General features: G+C 37.5%; 1 protein-coding gene across 3 annotated transcripts in view; it reads left to right on the plus strand.

Moving 5' to 3' along the window:
• TXNRD2 (thioredoxin reductase 2) overlaps positions 1-20,684 on the plus strand; it is a 42,817-nt gene extending 22,133 nt beyond the window's left edge. For 2 of the 3 annotated variants that reach the window (XM_040602994.1, XM_040603014.1), the window contains 5 exons: positions 5,101-5,196; positions 5,438-5,530; positions 6,822-6,893; positions 8,697-8,794; positions 11,011-14,756. In XM_040602994.1, coding sequence (XP_040458928.1) covers positions 5,101-5,196; positions 5,438-5,530; positions 6,822-6,893; positions 8,697-8,794; positions 11,011-11,134 — 483 coding nt within the window. In that variant the 3' untranslated portion in view covers positions 11,135-14,756. Of the gene's footprint in view, positions 1-5,100; positions 5,197-5,437; positions 5,531-6,821; positions 6,894-8,696; positions 8,795-11,010; positions 14,757-14,953; positions 15,004-20,654 lie in introns of those variants that run through there. The other variant, XM_040603004.1, reaches the window with a different exon arrangement.
• The last annotated feature ends 2,493 nt before the right edge of the window (positions 20,685-23,177 follow it).

Here is a 23,177-nt window from a genome sequence, read left to right on the forward strand (position 1 = left end):
TATCAGGGAATGCATTATTGGTCAGAGGCTAATAATAATGTCTTTATCACTTCAGTTATCTTTCTAATAATGTTTTTATCACCTCAGACATATGACTTCATACTGCCTGTGAATGCTGACTGAAAGCAGTTTTTACCTTCTGGAGTTAAATACACATAACTGGGAATGACCGTGACAGGTTCTGTAATTCATTTTTAGTATTTTGGAGGTTAATTGAGACTAGTGACAAGACAGCATTTCTGCTCCCCCATGCAAAATGCTTCTGACAAAAGTATCTTCCTCTAGAATAAGAAAAAGTAATTGCTGCAAATATAAATACGTTTGATTTCTATTCATGATTTGTGAAAGATTATGCCAAGTAAACATGAGGTGTAGCTATTTGTTTGTTTGTTTTTTAAAGGAGGGGAAATTATAACTTAAGCAAAATAAACAAACCCAGAATTCTGTGATCTTTATCTAGTGCTATTGATAATCTACAGTCATCTATGATAAGAATGTCTTTTCCTGATCAAAGTGCACTGGGATACTTGCAACCCCTCAATTTTCAGTTTACAGAAGAGCTCAAGACTATCTACTGTAAGTTAGGCATCTTCAAATTTGTTGTCTTCATAAAAAATAGTGTTTGTCTGGATTCTGAACTGTACAGTTGCAGGAGAATGTTTTCATCAGCTGCCTGCTGTTCCTGAAAAATCTGGGCCAGTATGTAGAATATAAAGGCTGGGCATTGCAAGACACAGAATTTTCTCACCTGTTCTTGAGCTTACTGAAATTGAGTACATGCATTCATATCAAGATTGGTTTTGATATAGTGAAGGCATCAGTTTTAAAAGTGGTAGATCTAAATACTGTAGCAATATTCAAACACCATATATAGTATAATTTGAGAGACCTTGAAAAGATTTCTCACTTTGCCATGTTTAAAATCTTTTACATGTCTCAAATTTATAAAACCTACAGGTGCTCCAAGTTTTTGAAGAGATGTAACAGGTTGCATAATGTCTTGGGAACAGTCCAGTCCTGCAAATTTCTGACTGGACTCTGGAACTGCCAGAGACACTTAAATCTCATAAATCTGCTGACCATTCCTGACCTCTGCCCCTGTATGTAGACATGTGTTTCTTCCTGTCTGTCTCCATCTTCATGCAAATGACTTGCCATTTCCTTTTAAATGGTGTTAAAACTCTTTCCTGCTCAGCTATTTCACTGTTGTTGGTTTTTTTCTTACTCTCTGCAGCTTCTCTGTCCTGTCTAGTCACTCAGAGCTTTGGGATTGTATACAGTTCTTCTCCTTTCTTCTCTCTTCACATACAGGTTCCCTCTGTACTTGACACTTCTTGCTCTAGGATATTTCCTGAAGTCATCTTCCTGCTCACAATGGCCTCATACACCTGCTTGTCCCTGATATATGCCTTGGTTTGGGCCTCCTGCTTTCCAAATGTGTCTTTTTAATTTCATTGAAGAAGCAGTTGTTAGAGGCAGTGCTGGCAGGGCCTTAGATTCTGTTGCTTATTTTGCTGCCAGTTTACAGTGTTATTTGGGCAAATAATTTCCTTTTGGGTGCTTCTTGTCTTCTGCCTTTTGAGGATTTAGTCAAGTAAGAAATAAAGTTGGAGGCAAGATGCTCTCTTCTTTACTACTCCGGATCTAGAAAATCAGGTCTTCATTTATTTGTCATTTTAATTTTGTTGTTAAAACCTGGATTTCCTTTTCCTGCTTTTGTCCTTATTAGTGCATGTTTTTGAACTAGACTTGTCCAATAGGCACTTCTACATGCGAGTGTTAAAAAAAACCCCACAGTTTCATACTGTATCCAGTGTACAATTGGTGAAAACCCGAACAGTTAAATCAGTGCTCTGTAGAAATATTCTCTTAAGGTTTTATCTTCATATGGACTCAATATAGGGAATTAAAGAAATCACAGTGTAGTACTCATGCATTTATAGAGTTTCAAGATAGAAGGAATTATTGCCATTATCTTACCCTAGTACAGCGTGAGCCATGTATTTCCACTTGCTGAGCAATAAAGTTTATTTATTGGAATACTTAAATTTATTTTGTCTTTTTTAAAAAAAGCAGGATTAATTTAGGTAATAAATTTCATTGGTGTGGGAGCCAGCTGTGAAAGAAAGTCATGTGTTGGTGCACATCTCCAAGAATACACACAGAAGAATCAAATGCATCCTGCTAAGAACCACAAAACTGTAGATCTTGGTGCATGATAACTTCTAGATGAGACCTACCAAAAGAGCAGAGGAAGGGGAATCTTGTTTCCTACGAATGAGCATCAATGATCTGTAATATTGCTTATAATAATAAGATTATTTTTTCCCCCTCCAGTGTTCCTGCTCAGGATTTCTCTTTGCTTTGCTTTCTCCCTGTCAGAGTCTTTTTGCTGCCATAAAATGCTATTGCTCATGTCTTTGCAAGTAGTTCTCAAGTCTCTCCTCCCTCCTTTACCATGCCATACTGAATATACACTGAATTGTTACCAAATAGTAAGAACTACTCTTGAATTCAGTGCCCTAGCTGGAAGGGGAATGAGAGTGGGGAATGGCAGGTTTCCTGATATGCTCAGAATAACTTTTCATTTGGGAGTTGTACCCAGCTGGCACAAATAGGAAACTATGTGTGCATGAGTGTCTTGTTGCACCCTTGTATAGCAAACAGAATCCTAATGTTATCCAAGCTGTTCATTTGGAGAAAAGGTGGGGAAATAAACTTTCTGGAGGTCAGTCTGTTTGTCTGCCCTCAAGTAAAAGTTTTTCAAGGTTTGGCAAAATACTATTTTCAAAAACAGGTGAAATTTCATTTAGGCTTTTTCATCTTCTGTAATCAGGATGAGGAAGATCAAGCTGGAGTTTTAGTTTGATCCCCCCCCCACACACACGTGCAAACTCTGTTAAAATTCTTCCTGCAGTGGTATCCACGTTGAAAAGCATGGCACACACTATAAAGAAGTTCCCTCAGAAGGAGGTTTATCATGTGATCGTGCCACTATACATCTGTCATATTTCAAAGGGTGTTAAAACAAAGATTTGTAGAGAAGGTGGAATGTACAGTATGTTGCTTTGAATAGAAGTGAGACCAAAAAGAGTTGTGTTATTACTTCAAAGCTTTTTAAACTCTCTTAGGAGCTATCTCGTTTAAATGTATAATACATTGGAGGATTCTTATGAACAATTCGTATCCATAATAATCAGCTGAGTAGTTCTACACATGACTGCAAAGTGAATGTTCATTTCAAATATTTACCAAGGAAGGTCTTTAAGTCATTGTTTATGAGAAATTGTGCTTTATCTGCATGGATGTTTTAGTAATTAGTTGGGTTTTATGGAATGCATGGCAGTGCTTTCACAATTTTATCTCTCGTTCCAATCTTCTATTCATTTCTGGAATGCCAAAACAACATCTGTATTTCCTGCAGCAGAAATGATTGACAGCCACGTTTCAGGCAAATGTGTATAAGAAAAAACAAATGGCAAATTTCATCCGGTAAATGACATTTACAGACTTGAAAGTCAAAATGCTGGATTTGAAAAAACGTGACTTGATGGATCTTAGTGGGGGAAAAGGGATAGACTTGCAGTTTTGTGATTTGTCATGAACTCTGGTGAAAAATAGGTTAGTATTCATCAACAATTAGAATTGTAGATTCTGTTATCAGGTGAAACATAATGTTGTTTCAGTTTTGATTTTTTTGCAATGGAAATTTTAACGTAAGTGGTTATTAGTACAGATAAAAGCATAAATGCATATTAATGTGCACATAATTGATATGGTATGTGTACTGAAGTAAATGGTGGCTGTTACCATGTACAGAATCTATCTAGCAACATATAGAAAAGATAAGCTGGGAAAAAGGAATGGATTCCAGGAAATGCTAAAACCCCTTAGGATAATGAAAAAAGTTTCATTTGTTTGAATGTGTGTGGTGAGGATTCCTTATTTTATTTGCTGCTGAAAACTGTTTTTAAGGGCTTATTGGATGGCTACCTCTAAGTGGGGCTCTGCAGGAGTGTGACAAGTGTTGTATCTGGATAGGACCTGTATGAATTAGAACTTCACACATTTTATAAAAGATTCTGTGTTGTCCCTCAAAGGTGTTTCTCAGTTACAGGTTTCTTGTGTCTCCACATTCCTTCTAGATTTGTTACCTCTCTCCTTATCTCAGACAAGCATCTTGATGATATGTCTTGAATGAACTCTTAAATAATACTTTTACTAGATCTATGAAGTTTGTTAGATCTTATGAACTTACATGGACTGTTCTTCCTCAGACTTCAAAAAATTCCTTTGAAAATGCCTCACTTAAATTTGCAAAACCTTCCAGCATCCTTAAAAGTAGCACTGGGGTTCTGATGCTCCAGTGGTATTGCGCCAGCACTCAAAATTAGGGTTCTGGCACACTGCATAGTCCTGTTTGGATATGAAAAGTACCCGAGATGCATGGCGTGAACTAGAACATGTCCTGATCATATCCTGCTATCATTCCATTTCTCATTTGCAGGAAGTTAGCATTTGCCAATAGCAATCCTTTTCAAGCCCCTCTCTAATACCAGAGCCTGAGATTAGGACCAACTCAACCTACAGGTTGCAGTGCTAGCAAAATAGTGTTCCAATTCTCTGATCCAGGACCAACATAGGAAATCAGTAATAGTGCTACAAACAGCTAAGTTTTGTGCCTGTGTTCTGTAAAAATGAGACAGACAACTTTTTTTAAAAAGGTCTGATGTTATAAAAATACTGTTGCTTTGTATTAGGCTTTTTCTGCTTTAAAAAGACCATTAAAAAATTTCTTAATGGCTTACTATGGAAAGAAAGGGGGAAATGAATGGTTAGCATGTGAATATCCTCTGCTTTTCAAGAGTGCTATAAGATTTTGACACATTCATTGCATGTGTTCCCCTGCATTAAGACAGATACTAAACTCAGAGACTTAAAAGCATGTTTAGACAGAAATTATTACTGACTTTTCTCTTTGGAGCCCTGGCTACTAGACTGGAATTCCAAAGATTTGGCCTTCCTCTGACCATTGTCCCAGGAGATATCCTTGGATGCTACTTCTCTCTGTTAAAACAAAGCTTTGTGCTCTCTTCTTAGGGCCGTCCTGAATTAACACCCACAGCAATAGCTGCAGGAAAACTGCTGGCTCAGCGTCTTTTTGGCCAGTCTTCAGAATTGATGGACTATGACAATGTGAGTTATTTTTTTTTTCAATAATAAAACCCAAATCTTACACTCTTCCCCTTCCCTACCCCCCCCTTAAGAATTTTAAAAGGAATTGCATTTTGTCATCTGGAATCCATCTTTGACAGTAGCCAAAGTAGATGTGTGTGACAGAGTTACACTTCTCAGTCATGCAAAAGTCTACCCTGTATCTGCCATGCAGCTGTTTCATATGGTTCAACAGTAACACTTTCTGTCTCCTCGCAAACAGGTACCTACTACAGTTTTCACTCCCTTGGAATATGGTTGTGTTGGACTGTCGGAAGAAGCAGCTGTGCAATGTTATGGATCAGATAATATTGAGGTATGAAAACATTTTTGATTTTATAGTTAATGTCAGAGTTGCACTATGAAAAGACAGAAGTTTCACTGTTGAGTCAGGCAAAATTTTTGGTCCCCAAACTGCTATGTTTGCAGTTAGGGAGTTGGTATCTTCAGAAAAGCTCAGGACTTCAAACATGTTGCAGCAGGTCACAATGGAAACTGTTACCAAGTGGGCTTAAAATTATTGATAGGGTGTGACAGTTTTAGACTAGCTGCCATTTTAGTAAGTTATAGTGTGCAGCATCACCATATAGTGATTACGTTCCTTTTAATTATCAGAATTGCTGCTCATATTCTTTAGTCTAAAGTTTTAGGACGTCCCCAGAAATAGTCACAAAAGCTGCTAAGTGTCTTTGTGGCTAAAACGTCTTGATATAATATGCCTGGGCATTGCATATTGAGGAAGAAATCTGTTATGGCATATGTTCACACTCAGCCTGCCGATATGAGGAATGAGATTAAGGCACTCATGGTGAAGAAATTCACAATCACTCTATAATAAGACAAAATCAAACAAGTTACCCTTGAAAAAGTATGTTGTGTTACCTTTATTCACTCTTCAAAAAGACTGTCAGCATATGACTTGGTAAGGTATGGAAATATAAAATGCAATATTTCACTTCATGTCCAGTCAGTTATTAGTTTTGTCTCTTATGATTCTGAAATATAGTTTATACTTCGGAAATTGTCCCAGAACTATTATCTTGGGTTTCTGGATGCTAGTGCCATCTAGAATGATATATTACTGTAAAACAATTGTTCTCATCTGATTAAGGCAGACAGTTGTGTGTGTGTGTCATAAGATGCTAATGTTATGTATGTATTGGAGAGTGAGTTCATCTGATGGATTTAGCTTGGAGCCCCAGGCAAAATCGTTAATGAAAAAATAGGCATTTACTATTAAGAATGCAAAAATTGCAGTTTGGGTTGTCTTGTGGTATAAATTTTTATAGATATGAAAAGCCTCTTGGATCTCATTATTTTTGGTAAACAAGGGAGAAGCTTAAATAAACAAAAGATTTTTAATTAGGTGTACTGGTTTAAGTAACATGATTATGTGTGATTTTTTTCAGATTTTTTTAAATCAAATGCTTCATCAAGAAAGGCTTGTGTTAAACTCTTACGGTGCTTTCTATATTGTTCTTGAAAACAATGAACAGGTTTTTTCTACAACATTATGAATACGTATTAATAGTAATCATTATAATACTAAATAGCAAGTTTTGACATAATAGTACTCTAACGCAAAATGTTTTTGTTTTCGCTACCAGGTATACCATGCATATTATAAACCTTTAGAGTTTACAGTGGCTGAAAGAGATGCATCTCAATGCTATATGAAAGTGAGTGTTGTGAGCTTTTTAACTTGCTTTTAACTTAAAACAAGAGATATGGTACAGCCAGCTTTAAGGAGGACTGTTTGACAAAAAACCCTCTGAAGATGGATGAGAGATTTTCTTGGTGACAGCCTGTTTCTCTAGTGTAACTTCAAATGTTTATTATTCATTACATATCCCATTGCATCTTGAAATTGCTGTACAGATATTAGCATTTTTCAGAGCTGACATTCTGCTGATTGAAACCATCTTTGAACTGCTCTTAAGGTCCTAAGAAATATTCCAAATTCTATAAAGATTAATCTCTGCTTCCCGCACCAAAGTTTTTGACTACTTATGTGTAATATCTGAGTTGCTATCTCTTGGGTAAAGTATGCTACCTTCAAAAAGATAAGCGTAAGCTTAGAGTAACTATTCAGTCTTACTCATGAAAACAAAACCCTCTTGGCTTAGACCAAAGTGTTGGACTTGAAATGTGTCTTCTCCTAGAGCAATCCAGTTGCTTCAGTGTTGAAAAGGTTTTTGATGCACTTGCCCATAGTAGAGGACCTTAGATAAGGTGTAGTGTTTGTAGAACGTATCATAGTTTTCTTTTTTATTTTTCTTTTCCCCTCGGTATCAAGGAACAATCTGTTTTGAATAAATTAGCAACCTCTGTAGGTCCATCAAGAATTATTATGTTGTTATTATTGTGTTGTATAAGGAATATCCATTGTCAATAGTTGAAACCAGTTTTTCTAACTGTATTTTGTCACAACTGATTTGTGTAAGTGCCTTAGTAGCTTGCATTTCTGTCTCAAGTACCAGTGCAACTAGGATGATGCTGCTACTTTGTAGCTATTCCCTTTAAATTATGTCAATGAAAGTAAATATTTGAGGGTAAAGTAGTAATATCATAGTAGTTGTTACATGATATTGAATATAATCCTTACTAAACTCCCAAAACACATGAAAAAGCATTAAATATTGAGGAGTTTTAAAGAAAAAACCCTCTTGCAATAGAGTTTGAAACTCCAAAGTTTTAAGTACCACATCAGGATTGCTGCTGTTCTTGGGATTCCTAAGGAAAGAATCCAAGCCTTTACTGAATAGGAGAACCTATTAGATTAGTGATGATTTAATGCTTGATGGGAGGACAAAGGGAGAGACTGACTTTCTTTTCATAATTATAAAGATGGTGTCCTTAAAAGAACCAAAAAGTTTTCATTAAGGTCTCTAATAAAAGGTAAGTGTGCAGTGACTCAGGCCCTCACAGATACTTATTAACTTCATCTTCGGCTGCTTCTAAGGCTTGACTCCTTTTCAGGTTATGGGGCTGATGTGGTAAATGTATCTCACCAGACATGCTGCTGTGTTTACTGACTGAATCACAAAGCCACAAAATATCCTTGGTAGCAGTCATTGTTGGAAATACAGCTGGTTAACTGCTGGGAATAACTGCACAGGCTTGGAGAACTGCTAAGGTGGTCATTCAGTGTCAAAATAACACTAGTGTGGTTGCTAGGCTACAGGAGGTATTTTGAGGATTTCATACAATTGACAAACAACAAAGTATCCTATTTACCAAAAATTATCATTGTCAGTGGTTCCTTGAAGTCCACTAATGAAGCTTCGATTCAGGAAAGTGCTTAAGGACAAGCATAAGACCTATTGAAGTCAGTAAAACTTAAGCAAGTGCGTAAGTTCTTGGCATATTGGGAGTAAACAGCTGAACTAGGGTCTTGGGGTGCTTCAGTTTCATTCAGTTCACTTCATGTCTTATCTTTAAATGTTCTAAGAAAAGATCTCTATGTAATGTATTGTTTTCAGATGGTGTGCTTACGAGAGAGAGACCAACGAATACTTGGCCTTCATTTCATTGGACCAAATGCAGGCGAAGTTATTCAAGGATTTGCTCTTGGAATCAAGTAAGTACAAAAGAATGTCTCTAGCTTCTAAAGCCTGCTTTTTAAGTTATTGTAAGATTATAAAAGATAGCTGCCTAGTTTTGGCAACACTATAAAGAATCCATGCTTTTTGTTACTTTTATGTAGTATTGCACATATTTCCACTAAAAATACTGCAGTTCTTCATTAAGATGTACTGGATTTAGTTACTGTAATACTGGATATAGTTAAGGAATAAGCGAGGAAAATATATTGTTGGCTTGATATAGTTAAAGCAAAAAATAAAATGCTGCATTAACTTTAATAATGTTAGGTTTTTTCAGAGTGTGGCTTCTTTTGCATTCTGTGCACAGGATAGGAAATCATACAGTTTTGCAAGTAACTATTTAAAAAGTGTACTTGTGCTTTTCATTACAACTTTTCTTTACACCTGTCAAGCATTACCTTTCCTAATCTCATCTTTAAATGTGCACAGCCATTGCTCCTCAAAAGCTCAGCAAGGACTTCAATGAATTTTTATATTTCTGGGGTATAAGCTAACCATAATATGATAAAGTAAGAAAGAAACCTCTGTAGGATGATGGGAGAGGGGAGGTACTTTTTGTCTGGAGCTATCTGATCATTGCAATAACTTACCCAAGTAGGTGAACCTTTGTAGTCTGATCTTGTGTAAGATTTTTTTCAAATATTTATATAGAAGTCCTCCCTTGGAAGGAATAAGGAATAATTCTGGGTCCTCTCTGATTAAACGGAGAATTCCTGCTATGCCTCTTGTGTGCTATAATTATTTCTTAGTTGGTTTTCCATTTCCCTTCTTATTGCTGATTCACATCTTCAGAAATGTTGATTCGTGTATTTACATTACTAAATTACAGTTCTTAACTTGTCTTTGAAGAAAGTAGGCTGGTACACAAGAAATCACCCCCAGTTTTAGTGTTAGTTCATTTTCCTATCATCATCGTTTTATTGCAGCTTTAGTCTTAGATTTGTGAGTGACTAGCATAAATGAAAAGCAGAAAGGATTAAGAAGGCAGGACCGCAAGTATCATGTGAGGAATATCTTGGAAATCACTGATTGCAGTGTACCCTCAGTACACATTTTCAACATGTGTTTGTAGTCCATTAATTGCCAGTGGTATAGATTCTAGAACTACATTTTTAGGATGTCATTGTTTTGAAGTTTTATCCAAAATAACCAGTGAAAAGGAAGCACATGAAACTGGAGTGCTTTTCTGCCTTGCCTGAGGGAAATTAAAACTTTAGCCACAGTGAGAGGTATTCAGCAGGTCAGATTCTTGTATTGGTTTCTATTGTATTTCACAAATCCAGAGCTTTCAATGTGGAACACCCGCTGTAAAAGCTGCTGCTCTCCTTTGTCAAATAATAGGTCTTACTTCAGGCTCACCAAAGGATGATTTTCCATCTTCCCTTCCCACTTAGTACTCCAGTAACATCTTCTGCTCAGCAATGACTTTTTACTTGGTGCATTTTTTGGATGTAGGTGGGGACACCGGGAGACATCTATGGCTCTCTTCCCTGTATTTTATAGAGGGAGAGAACATTATTCCATAAAGAGCTTGAAACAAGTCTTGAATTCAGGGCCATTTCAGCTATTCTTACAACATGACCTGCCAGGAATAGCAGCTCAAAGGAAAGTCATCAAGTCTAAGAATGTTATTGGACAACTAAAGGAATTAAGCAAGTGGAATTTTAACTCAAGGGGGTTTTGGTGGTTTGTTTTTCTGTTTTTTCAAATGAGAGACTTTTTCCTCCTGCTTATAGCATTGATAATTTCAGTGTAAGCACCAGACTTTCTCTAAGATCATGGAAGAATATTCTGGTATTGCTTCCTTCAGTAGATTCTTTTCAGCAGTCCTAATTAAGATTTTCTTCCTCTGAATATGTGTGTGTTTTTCCATCTGGAGTCAAGGTTAGTGAAACACATGTATGCACAAGAAAAGCTGAAGGCTGCAGTTTTGTCATATGTTTTTGCCATAGGCTCAGTTGTGAGTTGGGGTAAATTGCTTAATTATCTCTGTGTTGACTCTTATGGCAATTCTTCCGTAACTAACAGTGTTGTGAAGTTAGACATTTAAATGATGTTGTTTAAGTGCCTGAGAAAAATTGACAGCATTGTTAGGAGAAGAAATGCAAGGCCTCTACCTGATAAAGTGGACAAGAACAGAATTACTTTGATGTTTTAGGACTTTTTTTTTTTTTTTTTTTTTTTGGCGTAGATGTGGTGCTACGTATCCTCAACTAATGAAGACAATTGGCATTCACCCTACCTGTGCTGAAGAAATTACCAAACTGCACATTACAAAACGTTCTGGCTTGGATGCAACAGTCACAGGCTGCTGAGGTTAAGTACCATCCCTGGAAAGAAGGAAAAAAAGCACAAAATGTATTTGTAAAGAAAAGGGGCACTTAGAGCTGAAACAGCTTTAACGGTTCAAGTTCCAGGAATCTTGTTCTTGTTCTCCCTGTAGATGGCTTTTCTTACAGCCAGACAAAGAAATTGTGGTTGCACCATCACAGTTCTAAAACCAATGCAGTCCTGCTGTAACAAATCTCTCTCTTTCAAAATGCCCATAATTCTCTTGCTGGGAGCTAGAGAATAATCAGTTTAATTTATATAGAGATAACTGAAGCCAGTGACATCTGAGGCCATCTACAAATTAAACAGTTGTCATTTGAGTTTCCCATTGGCATGACTGACTGCCAACAGAAATATCTCACATAATGCCCACACGGATGCTAGGAGTGGACAGGGCCTCCCTTAAGAGTTTTGCTGATGATACTTTCTCCTAAGTGCTTGGATAGCTCATCACCTGATTCTAATCTTGAACACTGAGACCGTACTCACTAGTAGAAACAAGTTCCCAGAGTGTGTAACAATGGCTAAACAGTCATCTTTGATTTTTTTTTTTCTTTAAGATACAATGTATACAGGAATTTAATAGAAAATTATTTATTACTGAAGCTGTGCTGCTACTGGATGAATCCCAATGGATTAATCAGTGGCAGCTTGGTCATAACATAGTGATGGCTAAGAATGAATGAGCTCAGAGGTGCTAAAGAAAGAGTTGAATTTTATGGTGACTTCTCTGCCTACTCTTGACATTTCTAATTCAGTTCAGTTCAAAATAAATTGACACATCTCACAAATTGCTGCTTGCTCACCATATATTAAGCAACGCTGACAAGTAGAATCAAACCCACTAATAATCCAACTCATGCAGCATTTTGTGTTTTATAGAATGCGGAAATCTGGCTGACACAATGATAGATTTTGTTGGTTTGGTTTTAAGATTTTTCTCACTGATGAGCTGGATACTACATCTGAATGGATTTAGGTCTGACTTTAATAAAACATATTACTGAAGGGAACTATATTAAACAGCTATCTAGAAAAGAAACGCTCCTGCTCAGAACAAAGATAGAAAATAATTATCTGCAATTATTTTTTTTTCATATTGGCCAGAGTAAGAAAGCCTTAATCTGTTGCAAATCTCTGCTTATATTCCTGCTGTCCAGAAGGGGGAGATGCTGGCTAATTTGTGGCAATAAAGAAATAAACCTGACAGTGATGCCGTCCTCTTTTGCAGAACCCTGTTAAATAGGTAACCTGACAAAGGCAAACACAAACTCCACTGCATATCAATCCGAGTTGTCAACATAGTTGCATACTGTACCCTTTACAGTAGAATAGTGAGTACATGTAGGAAAAGAAGAGATCAACTTGAGGCGAAACAAAATGTATCGTTTTTGCAGTTAATTTTTATCAGTGGTTTTGTGTGTGCAACTTGATATTTTCATAGCTGTCCTGCTGGTTCCATAGTATGGGAGAATAGTCTGATGACCATTTATATATGTCTTTGCTGGTTTAAATTTGATTGCTATTTCACTGCTGCAGCATGCAACACAGACAAATGGTTGATTTATTTCAAGTGTGAAATCTTTTTTACCACAAGAATTGTACCTGTTGGGGAAACTATTAGAAGGAATTTCTGATCGCTTTTTGTCTAAGTATGAGGTAATAACTTTTATCACATCTCATTGATATTGGAATACTTCATTTTCAAAGATTTGTTTTTACTTAAACAACAACAAAGGAAATCTTAAATGCTTTCTTTAACAAGTTTTCAATTTTGGTCTGTATTTTTGGTCCATAAAACAGGAAGGAGTGATACAGTTTGACTGCAAGTGGCATTCCCTATCAGATCTGCTGATGCCATTTTTCATCTGTGAAGTCATTCATAAGCTGTAGTTGAAAATAAATACTTTGAGTGGAAGTGTTACTTGAAACACTGCCTGAATATTGCAACTGCCTTTAGGAAAAAAAATATGAAAACGTTTTATCTGTATATAAATGTGTGCATTCCTGCACATTCAGAAGTTCCTGTTTCTTTTAATAAGCATCTTATAAGTATGATACAGCCAAAAACCCTACTAGATTCCCCCAGCTGTTTACAAAAATAAGAGTTCATAGTAAATTATGGGGTTCTTGTAATGTTTTACTTACTATTTCAAAACATTGAGATACTGAGTGTCTCGATCTACAGATATTTTGTTGTGAGAATCATCCCACATCTGACTAAACTGTGATGTGTATGCATACAAGAATTTTTTTTCAACCTAGTGATTACCTATTATAGTTCCTTTTGTACCCATAAATGAAAACACTGGTGTTTATCCACGTGAAAATTGCTTCTCTTCTCTGTCCTACCAGTGTATCCACCAGACTGAGTTGTCTGCCCTTACAGACAAATCAATGGAAAGATGAGCTAATTTCATTCATCATAAAGTTCAAAATAATGATTTAGGACAACAAGTAAAGAGATCTCAAGGAAACGTGTCCTCATTGTGTAAGGGGTGTGAAAGTAAGGTATGTTGTCATTCTCAGAAGTAATAGAACTCTCTTGGTTTTAGAATTGCTGACTGGACTGCATGAAAATTGATCCTGTATCTTGAACAGCAGCCTAATTCTGTTCCTTGTTTAGTGGAAAATACTGTTGCCCCCTGAAGTAAAATTGAACATACATTCACACCTGTATAATGCTAATGTCAGAATATGACAACTACAATGATTGTGCTTTTTTTCCTTAAGGATTTCCCAGGGATGGTCCTTAAGAATTGTTTTTAAAAGCCTGACTAAGGTCAACTGATATGACTGATATACGCTGATTATATGTGAAAATGTAAAAATATAAAAAATATTTAGTCAGGCTTCTTCTCAGGATGCCAGCTGATGAGGGCTAGTTTGTCAAACCACACCATGGTGCAAACAAGTCTGAGCATTGCTGGGTCCCTCATGTGTATGATCCTAATATTTATCGTGTTGTGAATTAATGAATTAATAAAGACTTTTTTCCTAGTAAATGTTTGATTGTATCTGTTTAATTTTGTACATACGACTTCTGCTTAGAAAAGATTTCTTTTTTGATCTTAGCGCTGTTTTTCTTGGTTGAGGTATGTGTTAAAGAAACGCAGAAGTAGACAGACTCAGAACTTTTAATAAGGAAATGTTGATACTTCTCTGTCTCTGATGTGTAAACAGAATAGCCATGGAGATTATTTCAGGTTGGATGACCTTCTTATTTTAAATGTAAGTTAAGAGAACCTCTAGACTCGGTAAGTATGGTTTCAAATACTCCCCTGTTTATTCCAGCTAATGAGGTCTAACGAGTATTTTCACAGTCCATGTGTGTTGCTATGCTTCTTGAAGAGTAAACTCCCTTCATAATCAGATAATAATAATCAGAATATTATACAGGGCTAAAATATTCAACATTAGCTGTTCACTTTGTATTTTAAACTAGAACATGTTGTGGAAAAAAATGTACTGCAGCAAAGTCAATAGTAGCTATGGGTACAGCTAGGTAAAAATGTTGGAAAATTAATTAGGAAATGATTAGCAAAGTATTTGAAAACTGAGAAACTTCTTTGTCAGAAAATAAAGGGACTACACTGTTCAAATTCATCTCAATTTTCTTGTATTTCTTTAAATCCACTTAATTTGATGAAAAATTCCATTAAGTTGGGTGATGCTGAGCTGCTGAAACAGACTAGTTTAATATTACCTCAGTATATTCCCTGGATTTGATGCTGAGAAGGAATATTGACTTTATTTAAAGGTATTTTTAATCTGTTTTAATTTCCTGGAATATTCCATTGCAGGTTCTAACTAATTAGGATAGCTAGGAACAGCGGCTAAAAAAAGGGATGAGGTAAGCATAGTTCTTGATATATTTTTTCTCCTTATTTTCATATACCAATTAATCCTGAAGCAAACAAGAATAGCAGACCAGCATATAGACGATAATCTTTATAAATTAGGAATTGAATATACTGCATTATTTATATTATACTTAATAATATCTTGTTCTCAATTCTGAGGAATTGTGTACAATTAAGTTTTGCCTTTTCCCATTTATACATGCACTGTATGTCATTGTACCTACTGGAAAATGTTTCTGCAGTTTAGATTGTTCCAGACCAGGAGCTGGAAAAGATATTTCAGTACAGCAGATAAGCAGATACACTTTTTTTTTTTCCTAGCATAGTTATTCTGATAAAAACATAGATGCCATAGTGCAATGTATTTCTAACCAAAACAGTTGCACATTGTACAGACTTTTAAGTTTGAAGGCTTCTTTTCAGAGACTCATGCCTATCCAACGAAGTAGGCAATTTTGTGCCTGTATAAATTGCCATTTGTCTAAATCCCAGGGAAATCAATGTACTCAAAGTTAATGTTAACCATTAATTTCATTGGGATGCAAGTATGTGTCTTAAGTGCTTTGTTAAAGGGAAATCAATATAAGCATATGCCAAAATGTCTTTCATTATTACAGTTGGGGAACAGACTGCAATTATGATTCAAAACATAAAAGGTACAATAGACATCTATGATTAGGCAATGAAATATGCCTTTAATAAGCATAGTGCAGACAGTTTGTTTTGCAATAAGTAAACTTGTATAAAATTCATTGACTTTTTCATTCTTTCAGATATGTGTGCTCTCTTTTAAGAGAGGTTTTTTAGTTTTATGCACAAAGTTTTCCTGATGTTCTTCCAGCAGAAAGGCTGGGTTTGCATGCATTTATTCTAGTGCCAAACTTGAATTTTACTGGGAAAAGAGGAAACAGCAGAGCAGAATTTTTTTTTTTCCTTCTTCCAGGCTTCATGCAATAGATATGGTGTAATTACTCTAACTAATTTTTAAAAACTGGAGTATTTCTGTCCACTGCATGTCAAAGAGCTAATTTTGTTTCTGTTGTGGCACTCAAAGTCAATATTGTCAGCTCTTCTTAGTTCTAATCCTCTACATTGAGTTCTGATGGGCCAGGTGAAATACCCCCTTCAGCACCTTCCTGCAATTCTTGTCAATCATCTTGCCATGAAAAACACGCATATTACAAAGGCTTTGGCAACACTGCATCTGATTTCAGTCTTTAATCTTATATGCACCTTAAGAAAACAGTACTCCAACTACTGATGTTCTGTTTGGGACATGAATAAGATCCTGTTGCTGTGGAAACAAAAGAACGTGGTCTAATCTTTAATGAATATAATGGAACTTTTTTACCATCACAGTATAAAGGCTTAGAATAAAACTACTGATCTAGGAAGAAAAAAGGATAGTGAACTGGTGCAGAAATTAGGCAGAATATCTCATGTGAATAAACAAAAAAAGACATTTATTTATTCATCGTGTAACTGTAAAATACTTCATTTTGAGCACTGTTGGACTTAGGAGAGTGTCTTGTAACCCCCAGACGTTCTTTGCAAGGAGTACTGTTCACTAAAGTCCGTTTCTAAACACGGTACTGTGCGTGCCATTTTTTGTTGTGGCTTACAGACAAGATCTAGCACATCTAAAATCTTCAGGTCCTACAATGGAAAATTAACATCATTCGTAAGAAGTTGGAATATAAACTAATAAGGCAGGTTTCCAGAATCTGATTGCATCAGTCAGAAAGATATAGTATGACGAGAAAAGTGGATGTTCCCTGGGGGGTAGTGTGAAATGGAGACCAGTCTTGTTTGAACAAGGTGCTTTGCATTGTTAGCTAGGTAGAGGTACTGGGAGTTGCAGCCTGTCAGAACCAGCATCTCCAAGGAGGGGGTGGCGGGAAATTTTTCCAGGTAAAAGTCTCAGTAGCTTGTGGTAGACTATGTCCAATATACTAATATAATAATTTAAGGAAACCCTTTATACTCCACGAAAGATGAACTGTAAAGACACTCACCCTTTCCTGTGCCTCCTCCCTTATTTTCCTTCAGATCATACGAAGACCTGGAAGTCTGTTGGGTTTTTTCCATCCTTCTTCCCTTTAAAGCAACATGGGAACGACGCTTGTTCTTCCATGTTTCGGCATAAAACAAAACAGAAAGATCCCTTCTTAAATCTTTCACGAGGAGACTTCTTTTTCCCAAAGCTGTGTGAGGAATTAAAATTAGCTAGGTGGTAACATAACTCAGATCTAAAACAAAGGTCTATAGATATCTGTTCAGTCTTAGTCTATTAGAATAGTATGCAAATCCAGTAAGATAAAATACCAAGGAAAGAAAACAGTTTAAAAAGACAGCTTTTTAGGCTTTTAAAAAAATCAAGAAATAAATAAAACCTTTCTTTCTTTGCAGGCTCCCTGTAAGGCAAGCCCCAAATATATTATTCCATGGTGTACTCCTAACAAAACAGAACTGAAGGCTTTTTTTTTTATTTTTATCTCTTACTAATGTATGAATGAACTGTAATGCAGCCAACCAGTATTCTATTGTCTGTCAGAGCAACAAGTTACATAGCAGCTTTTAGCTTTATGCAGGAGGTTGAGCTGTTGTACATGATGCCTTAGTTTGTAATGCAATTAGTGATGAACAGCAATCTTTATTTTAACACCTTTGTTCAACAGGGACAAAGGATTGAGCCTTGGCATTTTTATTTAATCTTGATAATCTTCCTTTTTGTGTGTGTCTCAAAGGATCAAAAGGAAGTGCATTAATTTTCAACTTCACACAAAGGCAAATTGTACAAACACAGCTGAAAACATCAGGAAGTGCAAGCATTTTCCTTAGAGAAATGGAGTCAACTTATGTTCTGCTGGCAAGAGACTCCTAAATAACTGGGAAGATGTTGTTAGGCACAGTAGTTTGGGCAGCAGGGTGTTCATACTCAGATAGCACTGTTAAGTTTGGCTAGCTTAGATGAATGATTCCTGTACCATAGAAAGCAGACATTATTAACCATACAACAGGAAGCAATTTAAAGAATACAGGCTGCTTTGGAGACTTAAGAAATGGCTCTCAGATTGTCGAAGGATTTTGGGGGGAGGGACTTATTTAATTTACAGCAGACTGGGAAGTAATTAAATTATGAGAGTGCTTTTGATTTTTGCCTCTTTAATCCTCTTGAGTTTATTTCTTAGACATAATTTCAAACAGGAAAAATAAGGAGAATTCTCTTGACACTTCAGACTTGCTTGCATTGTTTTTTGGCCTGGTTCATTCTACATGTATTCAGGATACCTTGAAGTTTCAGTTCTTGTCCTTAATTAGGGATTGAATTTTATTCTTCCTTGCTCCTCGCATTTTTCTTGTTCTGCTTTTTTTGCAAGTTGCTCATTCTATTTTACTTAGCTACTTTTAGCCCTGTTTAGCCCTATTAAAATGTTAGTAAGTTAATTCCCTTCGGATGGGGTAAGAGTCCAATGTATTCATTAAGAGAACATTTCAGGATCTTCTGTTTGCATCTTCCTTTAACTCCCTTGTACTTTGCAAATCTGGAAATGCCATAGCTCCAAAGGAAGCAGTTGTAAATAAGTCCCATCCTCACTGCAGTATAGTCCCTGTTGAAGAAAAAGAGACCAACCATTTGTGAGTGTTTACAGTTGGACTTCTGAAGGGCATCATCTTTCCTTAATGACAAAATGCATCAGATACACAATATGTGACAACAGCGCCTCGAGGTTTGTGAAATGGAAGGCCGCCTTTTCTGTCACTGTGGCTCCTGAGAGCATTTAGGTCTTGCATTTTGTTTCAAGTAGTAAATTCTCAAAGTGCAGAAAGCTGCCCTGGAGTGATGAGATTGTCCATGTGCGGGGCTTAAACATCCATGTGAGGCCACCTCATTGTCTTACACTGTAGTTCTGGAAGTCCTAGTATTTCTCAAGTTCACAAGTTGGGTGAACATTTGCTTCAAGCTATTGAGTTGATGCCTAAGAACAGCAGAGGGGGGTGCTCACTTGGATCTACATTATTGATTGAAGCACTCTCCCTCACTGTACTTCAGTGAAGTGTAGCCAAGAACAACAAGATAAGAATTAATATAAGTGACAAGGGAGTTTCTCAGATTGTGCTGGTGCACATTAGCCTGGCTGAAGAGAAAAAGAAGCTGATACTTGAGTCTTTTGAGTTGCGAAGGGTCTGGTCAGTCCTTGAAGGGGAAGCACGTGAATGGCCCAGTTGTCATCGCATTTTATTTTTCCTCCAGCTTTGACTAATGGTGCATTTCCTCTGGCCTCCCACGGCCGTCCGTGGCTGACTTGCTTTGTCACTCTTCACGTCTAGTTGCTGCCTTTACTGTCCACGCTGTTCCCATGGCAGGAACCCGGTGTCCTCTAAAAAAATGCACAGGCACAAACCATCTGTCATTCTTCCCACTCCTCTTTCAAGGGACCACTTCCCATATTGTGTGGCCTTGCAGGCTGAAAGCAGTCTGCCTCCCCTCTGCGTGCCTGGAGTACATGCCAGCTCTCTCCCCACTTGATAAGGGACCTCCCAACATTCTGCCTGTAAAAATACTAATGGGCATCTCCCTGTTGATAACCAGCTCAGCCTTTTTATTGTGTTCATGGAGTGATAAGTTGTCTGGATCAACAAGGAATTGTCCCTTTTGCCACTTTGCAGGCAAAGTTATTAGGGTCAAATTAGGTGTGAGCTGTGAAATTAATCATTGTAACCACAAATAATTTGCAGTGTGCTATGGACAAAGGAAAGAAAGAAGCTGGAGAATGGAAGGGGAAATTATTGTAGGGCACAAAATACCAAAGTGATTGGGAAAGAGGGAGGAGAGTGGCTGGCAACACTGTACAGGACGTTGAGCTAGGCCTGTAGGCTGTGCTGGGTTTGGTCTCCTGCACCTGCAGACTGTGAAACCACAGAACAAGATAGTTCTTTAACATCATTTGAGAGTCCTAATTAACCCACACCCAAGGTGTATTAGGGAGAAGTAGACACCTGACTTTGCACCAGGAACAGTACTTTTATTCATGTGTTAGTTGATGATAATCCTTGCACATCTCTATATGTGGCCCCACCAGAAGCATGCTGATGGGTCTTGCAATAGGTGCTCTAGGAAAATCTGCAGCTATGGCTGTTGGTGCAGACCAGTCTGTGCCTAAGCAGCATCTGTCAAATAGGCAACACTGATAGTGCAGTTAGATATTCTTTTATGTTTAGAAGTTACAAAAAATAATCATACAAGCACTTTTTTTTGTATGCTTAGTTAAAAAATTTGGAGCACTTTTGTTTCTTTTTTTTCAAGTATTGGCTTGTGGAAGATGTAGTCATCTGAATTACGTGGATCTAGTCTGCTGGAGGTGAAGTCCAACAGATCTAAATTACTGTAATTTCTAAGCTAAAAATCCCATCCGTTGCTGAGGCAGCACTTGACAATATGCATGTGACCTACCTCTAGGAATTATGTCTTCTGAATCATGCCTCTTTCTACAGTGTAGCTTAGACTCACTGCTTGAGGACACAGCTTCTTGGGTCAGTTGTTGCCAGGGCTGTACTCACAGCAGTATTTAAGAGTTGATTAGAAGTAAGCAATGTAAATAAACCCTTCAGTTTAACTGGCATGACCATGTTTTTCCAGAACCATTAACGAAGTTTGAGAGAAGGAAGATGCAGCTTGGAGATCAAACCTATGAAAGCAAAGCCTCTTTGACAGACCAGGAGCTCTGAGTGAATCTAATTCTACCTTCAGAAACGGGGGAGCTGTGAGGGGACTATGGGAAGAGAAGACAGTGCAACACCCTCTGAAAAGCTCCCATTTTCTTCTCTGGGGTGAGAAGCCTGAATTTTATGCCTAAGATACATAGCTGAAGGTGTGCTGAATTTGCTTGGAAATGCTGCAAAGCTATTCTCATTTCCTGTAACTGTTGTAAGGTTGGCATTTTTCCATGGCTAAGCCGCAGGTTTTAGCTAGCCAGAATGAAGTGGCAGGAGAAATTCACTCTCTCTTTCATCTTATGGTGTATCTAGGAAGGCAAGAACCAAGACTTTGAACCATTAATTCCTAAGTCTGTGGCTTGATTTGCTGCAGTAGAAACTGTTTTAAGGGTTTTGTCTTCTCTTACCAAAGCTAATTGTTAATTGCATCTTCTTTTCTCTAGCCACTGCCACAAGGAATGACTGCCTTCTGTGCTGATGACAGATGTGCTTCTCTGTTATCAGACACTGCTCCTTTGCCATCTCAGTTTCATAACAATTGCCTCTGCCTAGGAGCCAGTGGAGCAGTCATGTTGGGCAAAGCACTTCTCTGAGGAGGAGAATGATCGATGATGGAGTGATTCCCTTTGACATGGCTAAGGCACTGAGGTTGTGCTAATTTTTTATCCCCCCCACAACATTCCTTCTTTCCCTGCTCTGAATTCTTAAAACAAATTGTGGCATTGCCATATGAACAGCACTCAGAGACAATGCTATAGTAACTTAAAAAAAACATGTTTTATGGCACTGCTATATGTCACTTTTGTCAAACTTGTAAGGAAAGAGATAATTGCTACAGGTGGCAGAGGCTGGCAGGTGACCATCAGAGGGTACACAGGGAATAAATTTGACTGCCTCTGTCAAATTTCTAGCCAGCAATAATGCTTCCTTTTTTCTTATTAATGTCATATATGTCATTTTGCTACAGCTTGCATACTGGTCTCCCTCCTGCACTCAAGGAAGAAGCAGGTCTGTCACTCATACTGTGCCAAGGTTCTATTGGGCCCCAGGTGATAGGTTTGCAGTGATGCAGTTATACTGGCACAAAACTCTGGTGATGTTGTACCAGCAACAAGCCAAGCTTGCCTGGAAGCAGTTTGCTCTGAAAAGCATCTGCAAGCAGTACAGATATATGTCCTCACGGAGATGGGTTCTCAGGACTGGATCTCAGCTGTACTGAGAATCAGCATTGTATTCACGTACTTCCCAGAAATATTCTCTAATAGTTGGTTTGAACAGTCTTTAGCAGAGATCATATTTCTAGTTTGGGATTCCCTTTATACATCTTTCATTAATACAGGGATTCTCCGCAATCAGAGACCAGCACCGCAGAACAGCTGGATCTATTTTGGCTTGACAAGGGACATGGGCATTTTTTTATATATATTTATGACTCTTGTGAACATTCAGAATGCTTTTTAGAAATATTAAAAATAATCAAGGGTTCTGGAAAGAATTGATACTGTGTTGCCGTCATCTGCAGGAGTTCTTCCATCTTCCTCTAGAATATGTATTACTAGCTGACACTGTGATCTAACTGGTCCAGTCTGGGAATTTGTAGCTACAGCTAGAGGAAAAGGGAGGCTGTGAAGGGAATTGGTATCTCTTGATCATCAGAGAGAGAAAATATAATACAGGCGGCAGCCTGGCTGCCCCTGGAGCAAGTCAGAAGCAAGAAGCTTGCAAGCAGGCACCTCAGAAAGCTCCCTAGAGTTTTCCTCTGCCTGCTGCACCCGCTGTGGTTACTTGGTAGGTTGCTTGCCCTGCTTGTCTTGAGGTAGCTAGAGTTGAAGCACATGTTTTCCATTTAGAGCTTGGAGGATGCCCAGGTCTGACTTGGCATGCTGTCTGCACTGGGCATCAGCAGTACAGATGTGGAAACCACAAACCGATTAATATGAGCCTAGAGTAAAAACTCAAATAAGCTTATAAATAAAACCAGACTTGCAGATTATTTGTTTCCATATTAGTCTATAATAGACCCTACTCAATATGTTTGTTTTATTTGGTTTGGTGACCGACATAGGTATTTATTTTTCCAATAAAAATTTAAATCAGAATACAACAGATGAAGTAAGCTTAAATTATTTGTGCAGAAGATGATTGCAACTGTCTGAAGCATGTAATTCCTTACATGAAATGTTAGCCTGCTTTGAACAGAGATGTGACAAACTCCTCAGTATTTAATTTACCATTCCATCATAGCTCCAAATCCTACATTTGTATATTAAAATGGACTTCTAAATGCACTCTAATCCTCAACAAACAATCCAGAGGTGTTGGATGGCTTGGTGGATCTAATTCTTGGTATAGGCCACATCTGTGTGATCCTGGGTGAGTCGCTAAATGTTCCTTATGCCTTAGCTTCAAGTGGTGACTGTTTTTTTTTCCCTTGCCAGCCTCCTGC

Source organism: Falco naumanni, chromosome 1 (assembly GCF_017639655.2).
Source record: "Falco naumanni isolate bFalNau1 chromosome 1, bFalNau1.pat, whole genome shotgun sequence".
Classification (NCBI taxonomy): domain Eukaryota; kingdom Metazoa; phylum Chordata; class Aves; order Falconiformes; family Falconidae; genus Falco; species Falco naumanni.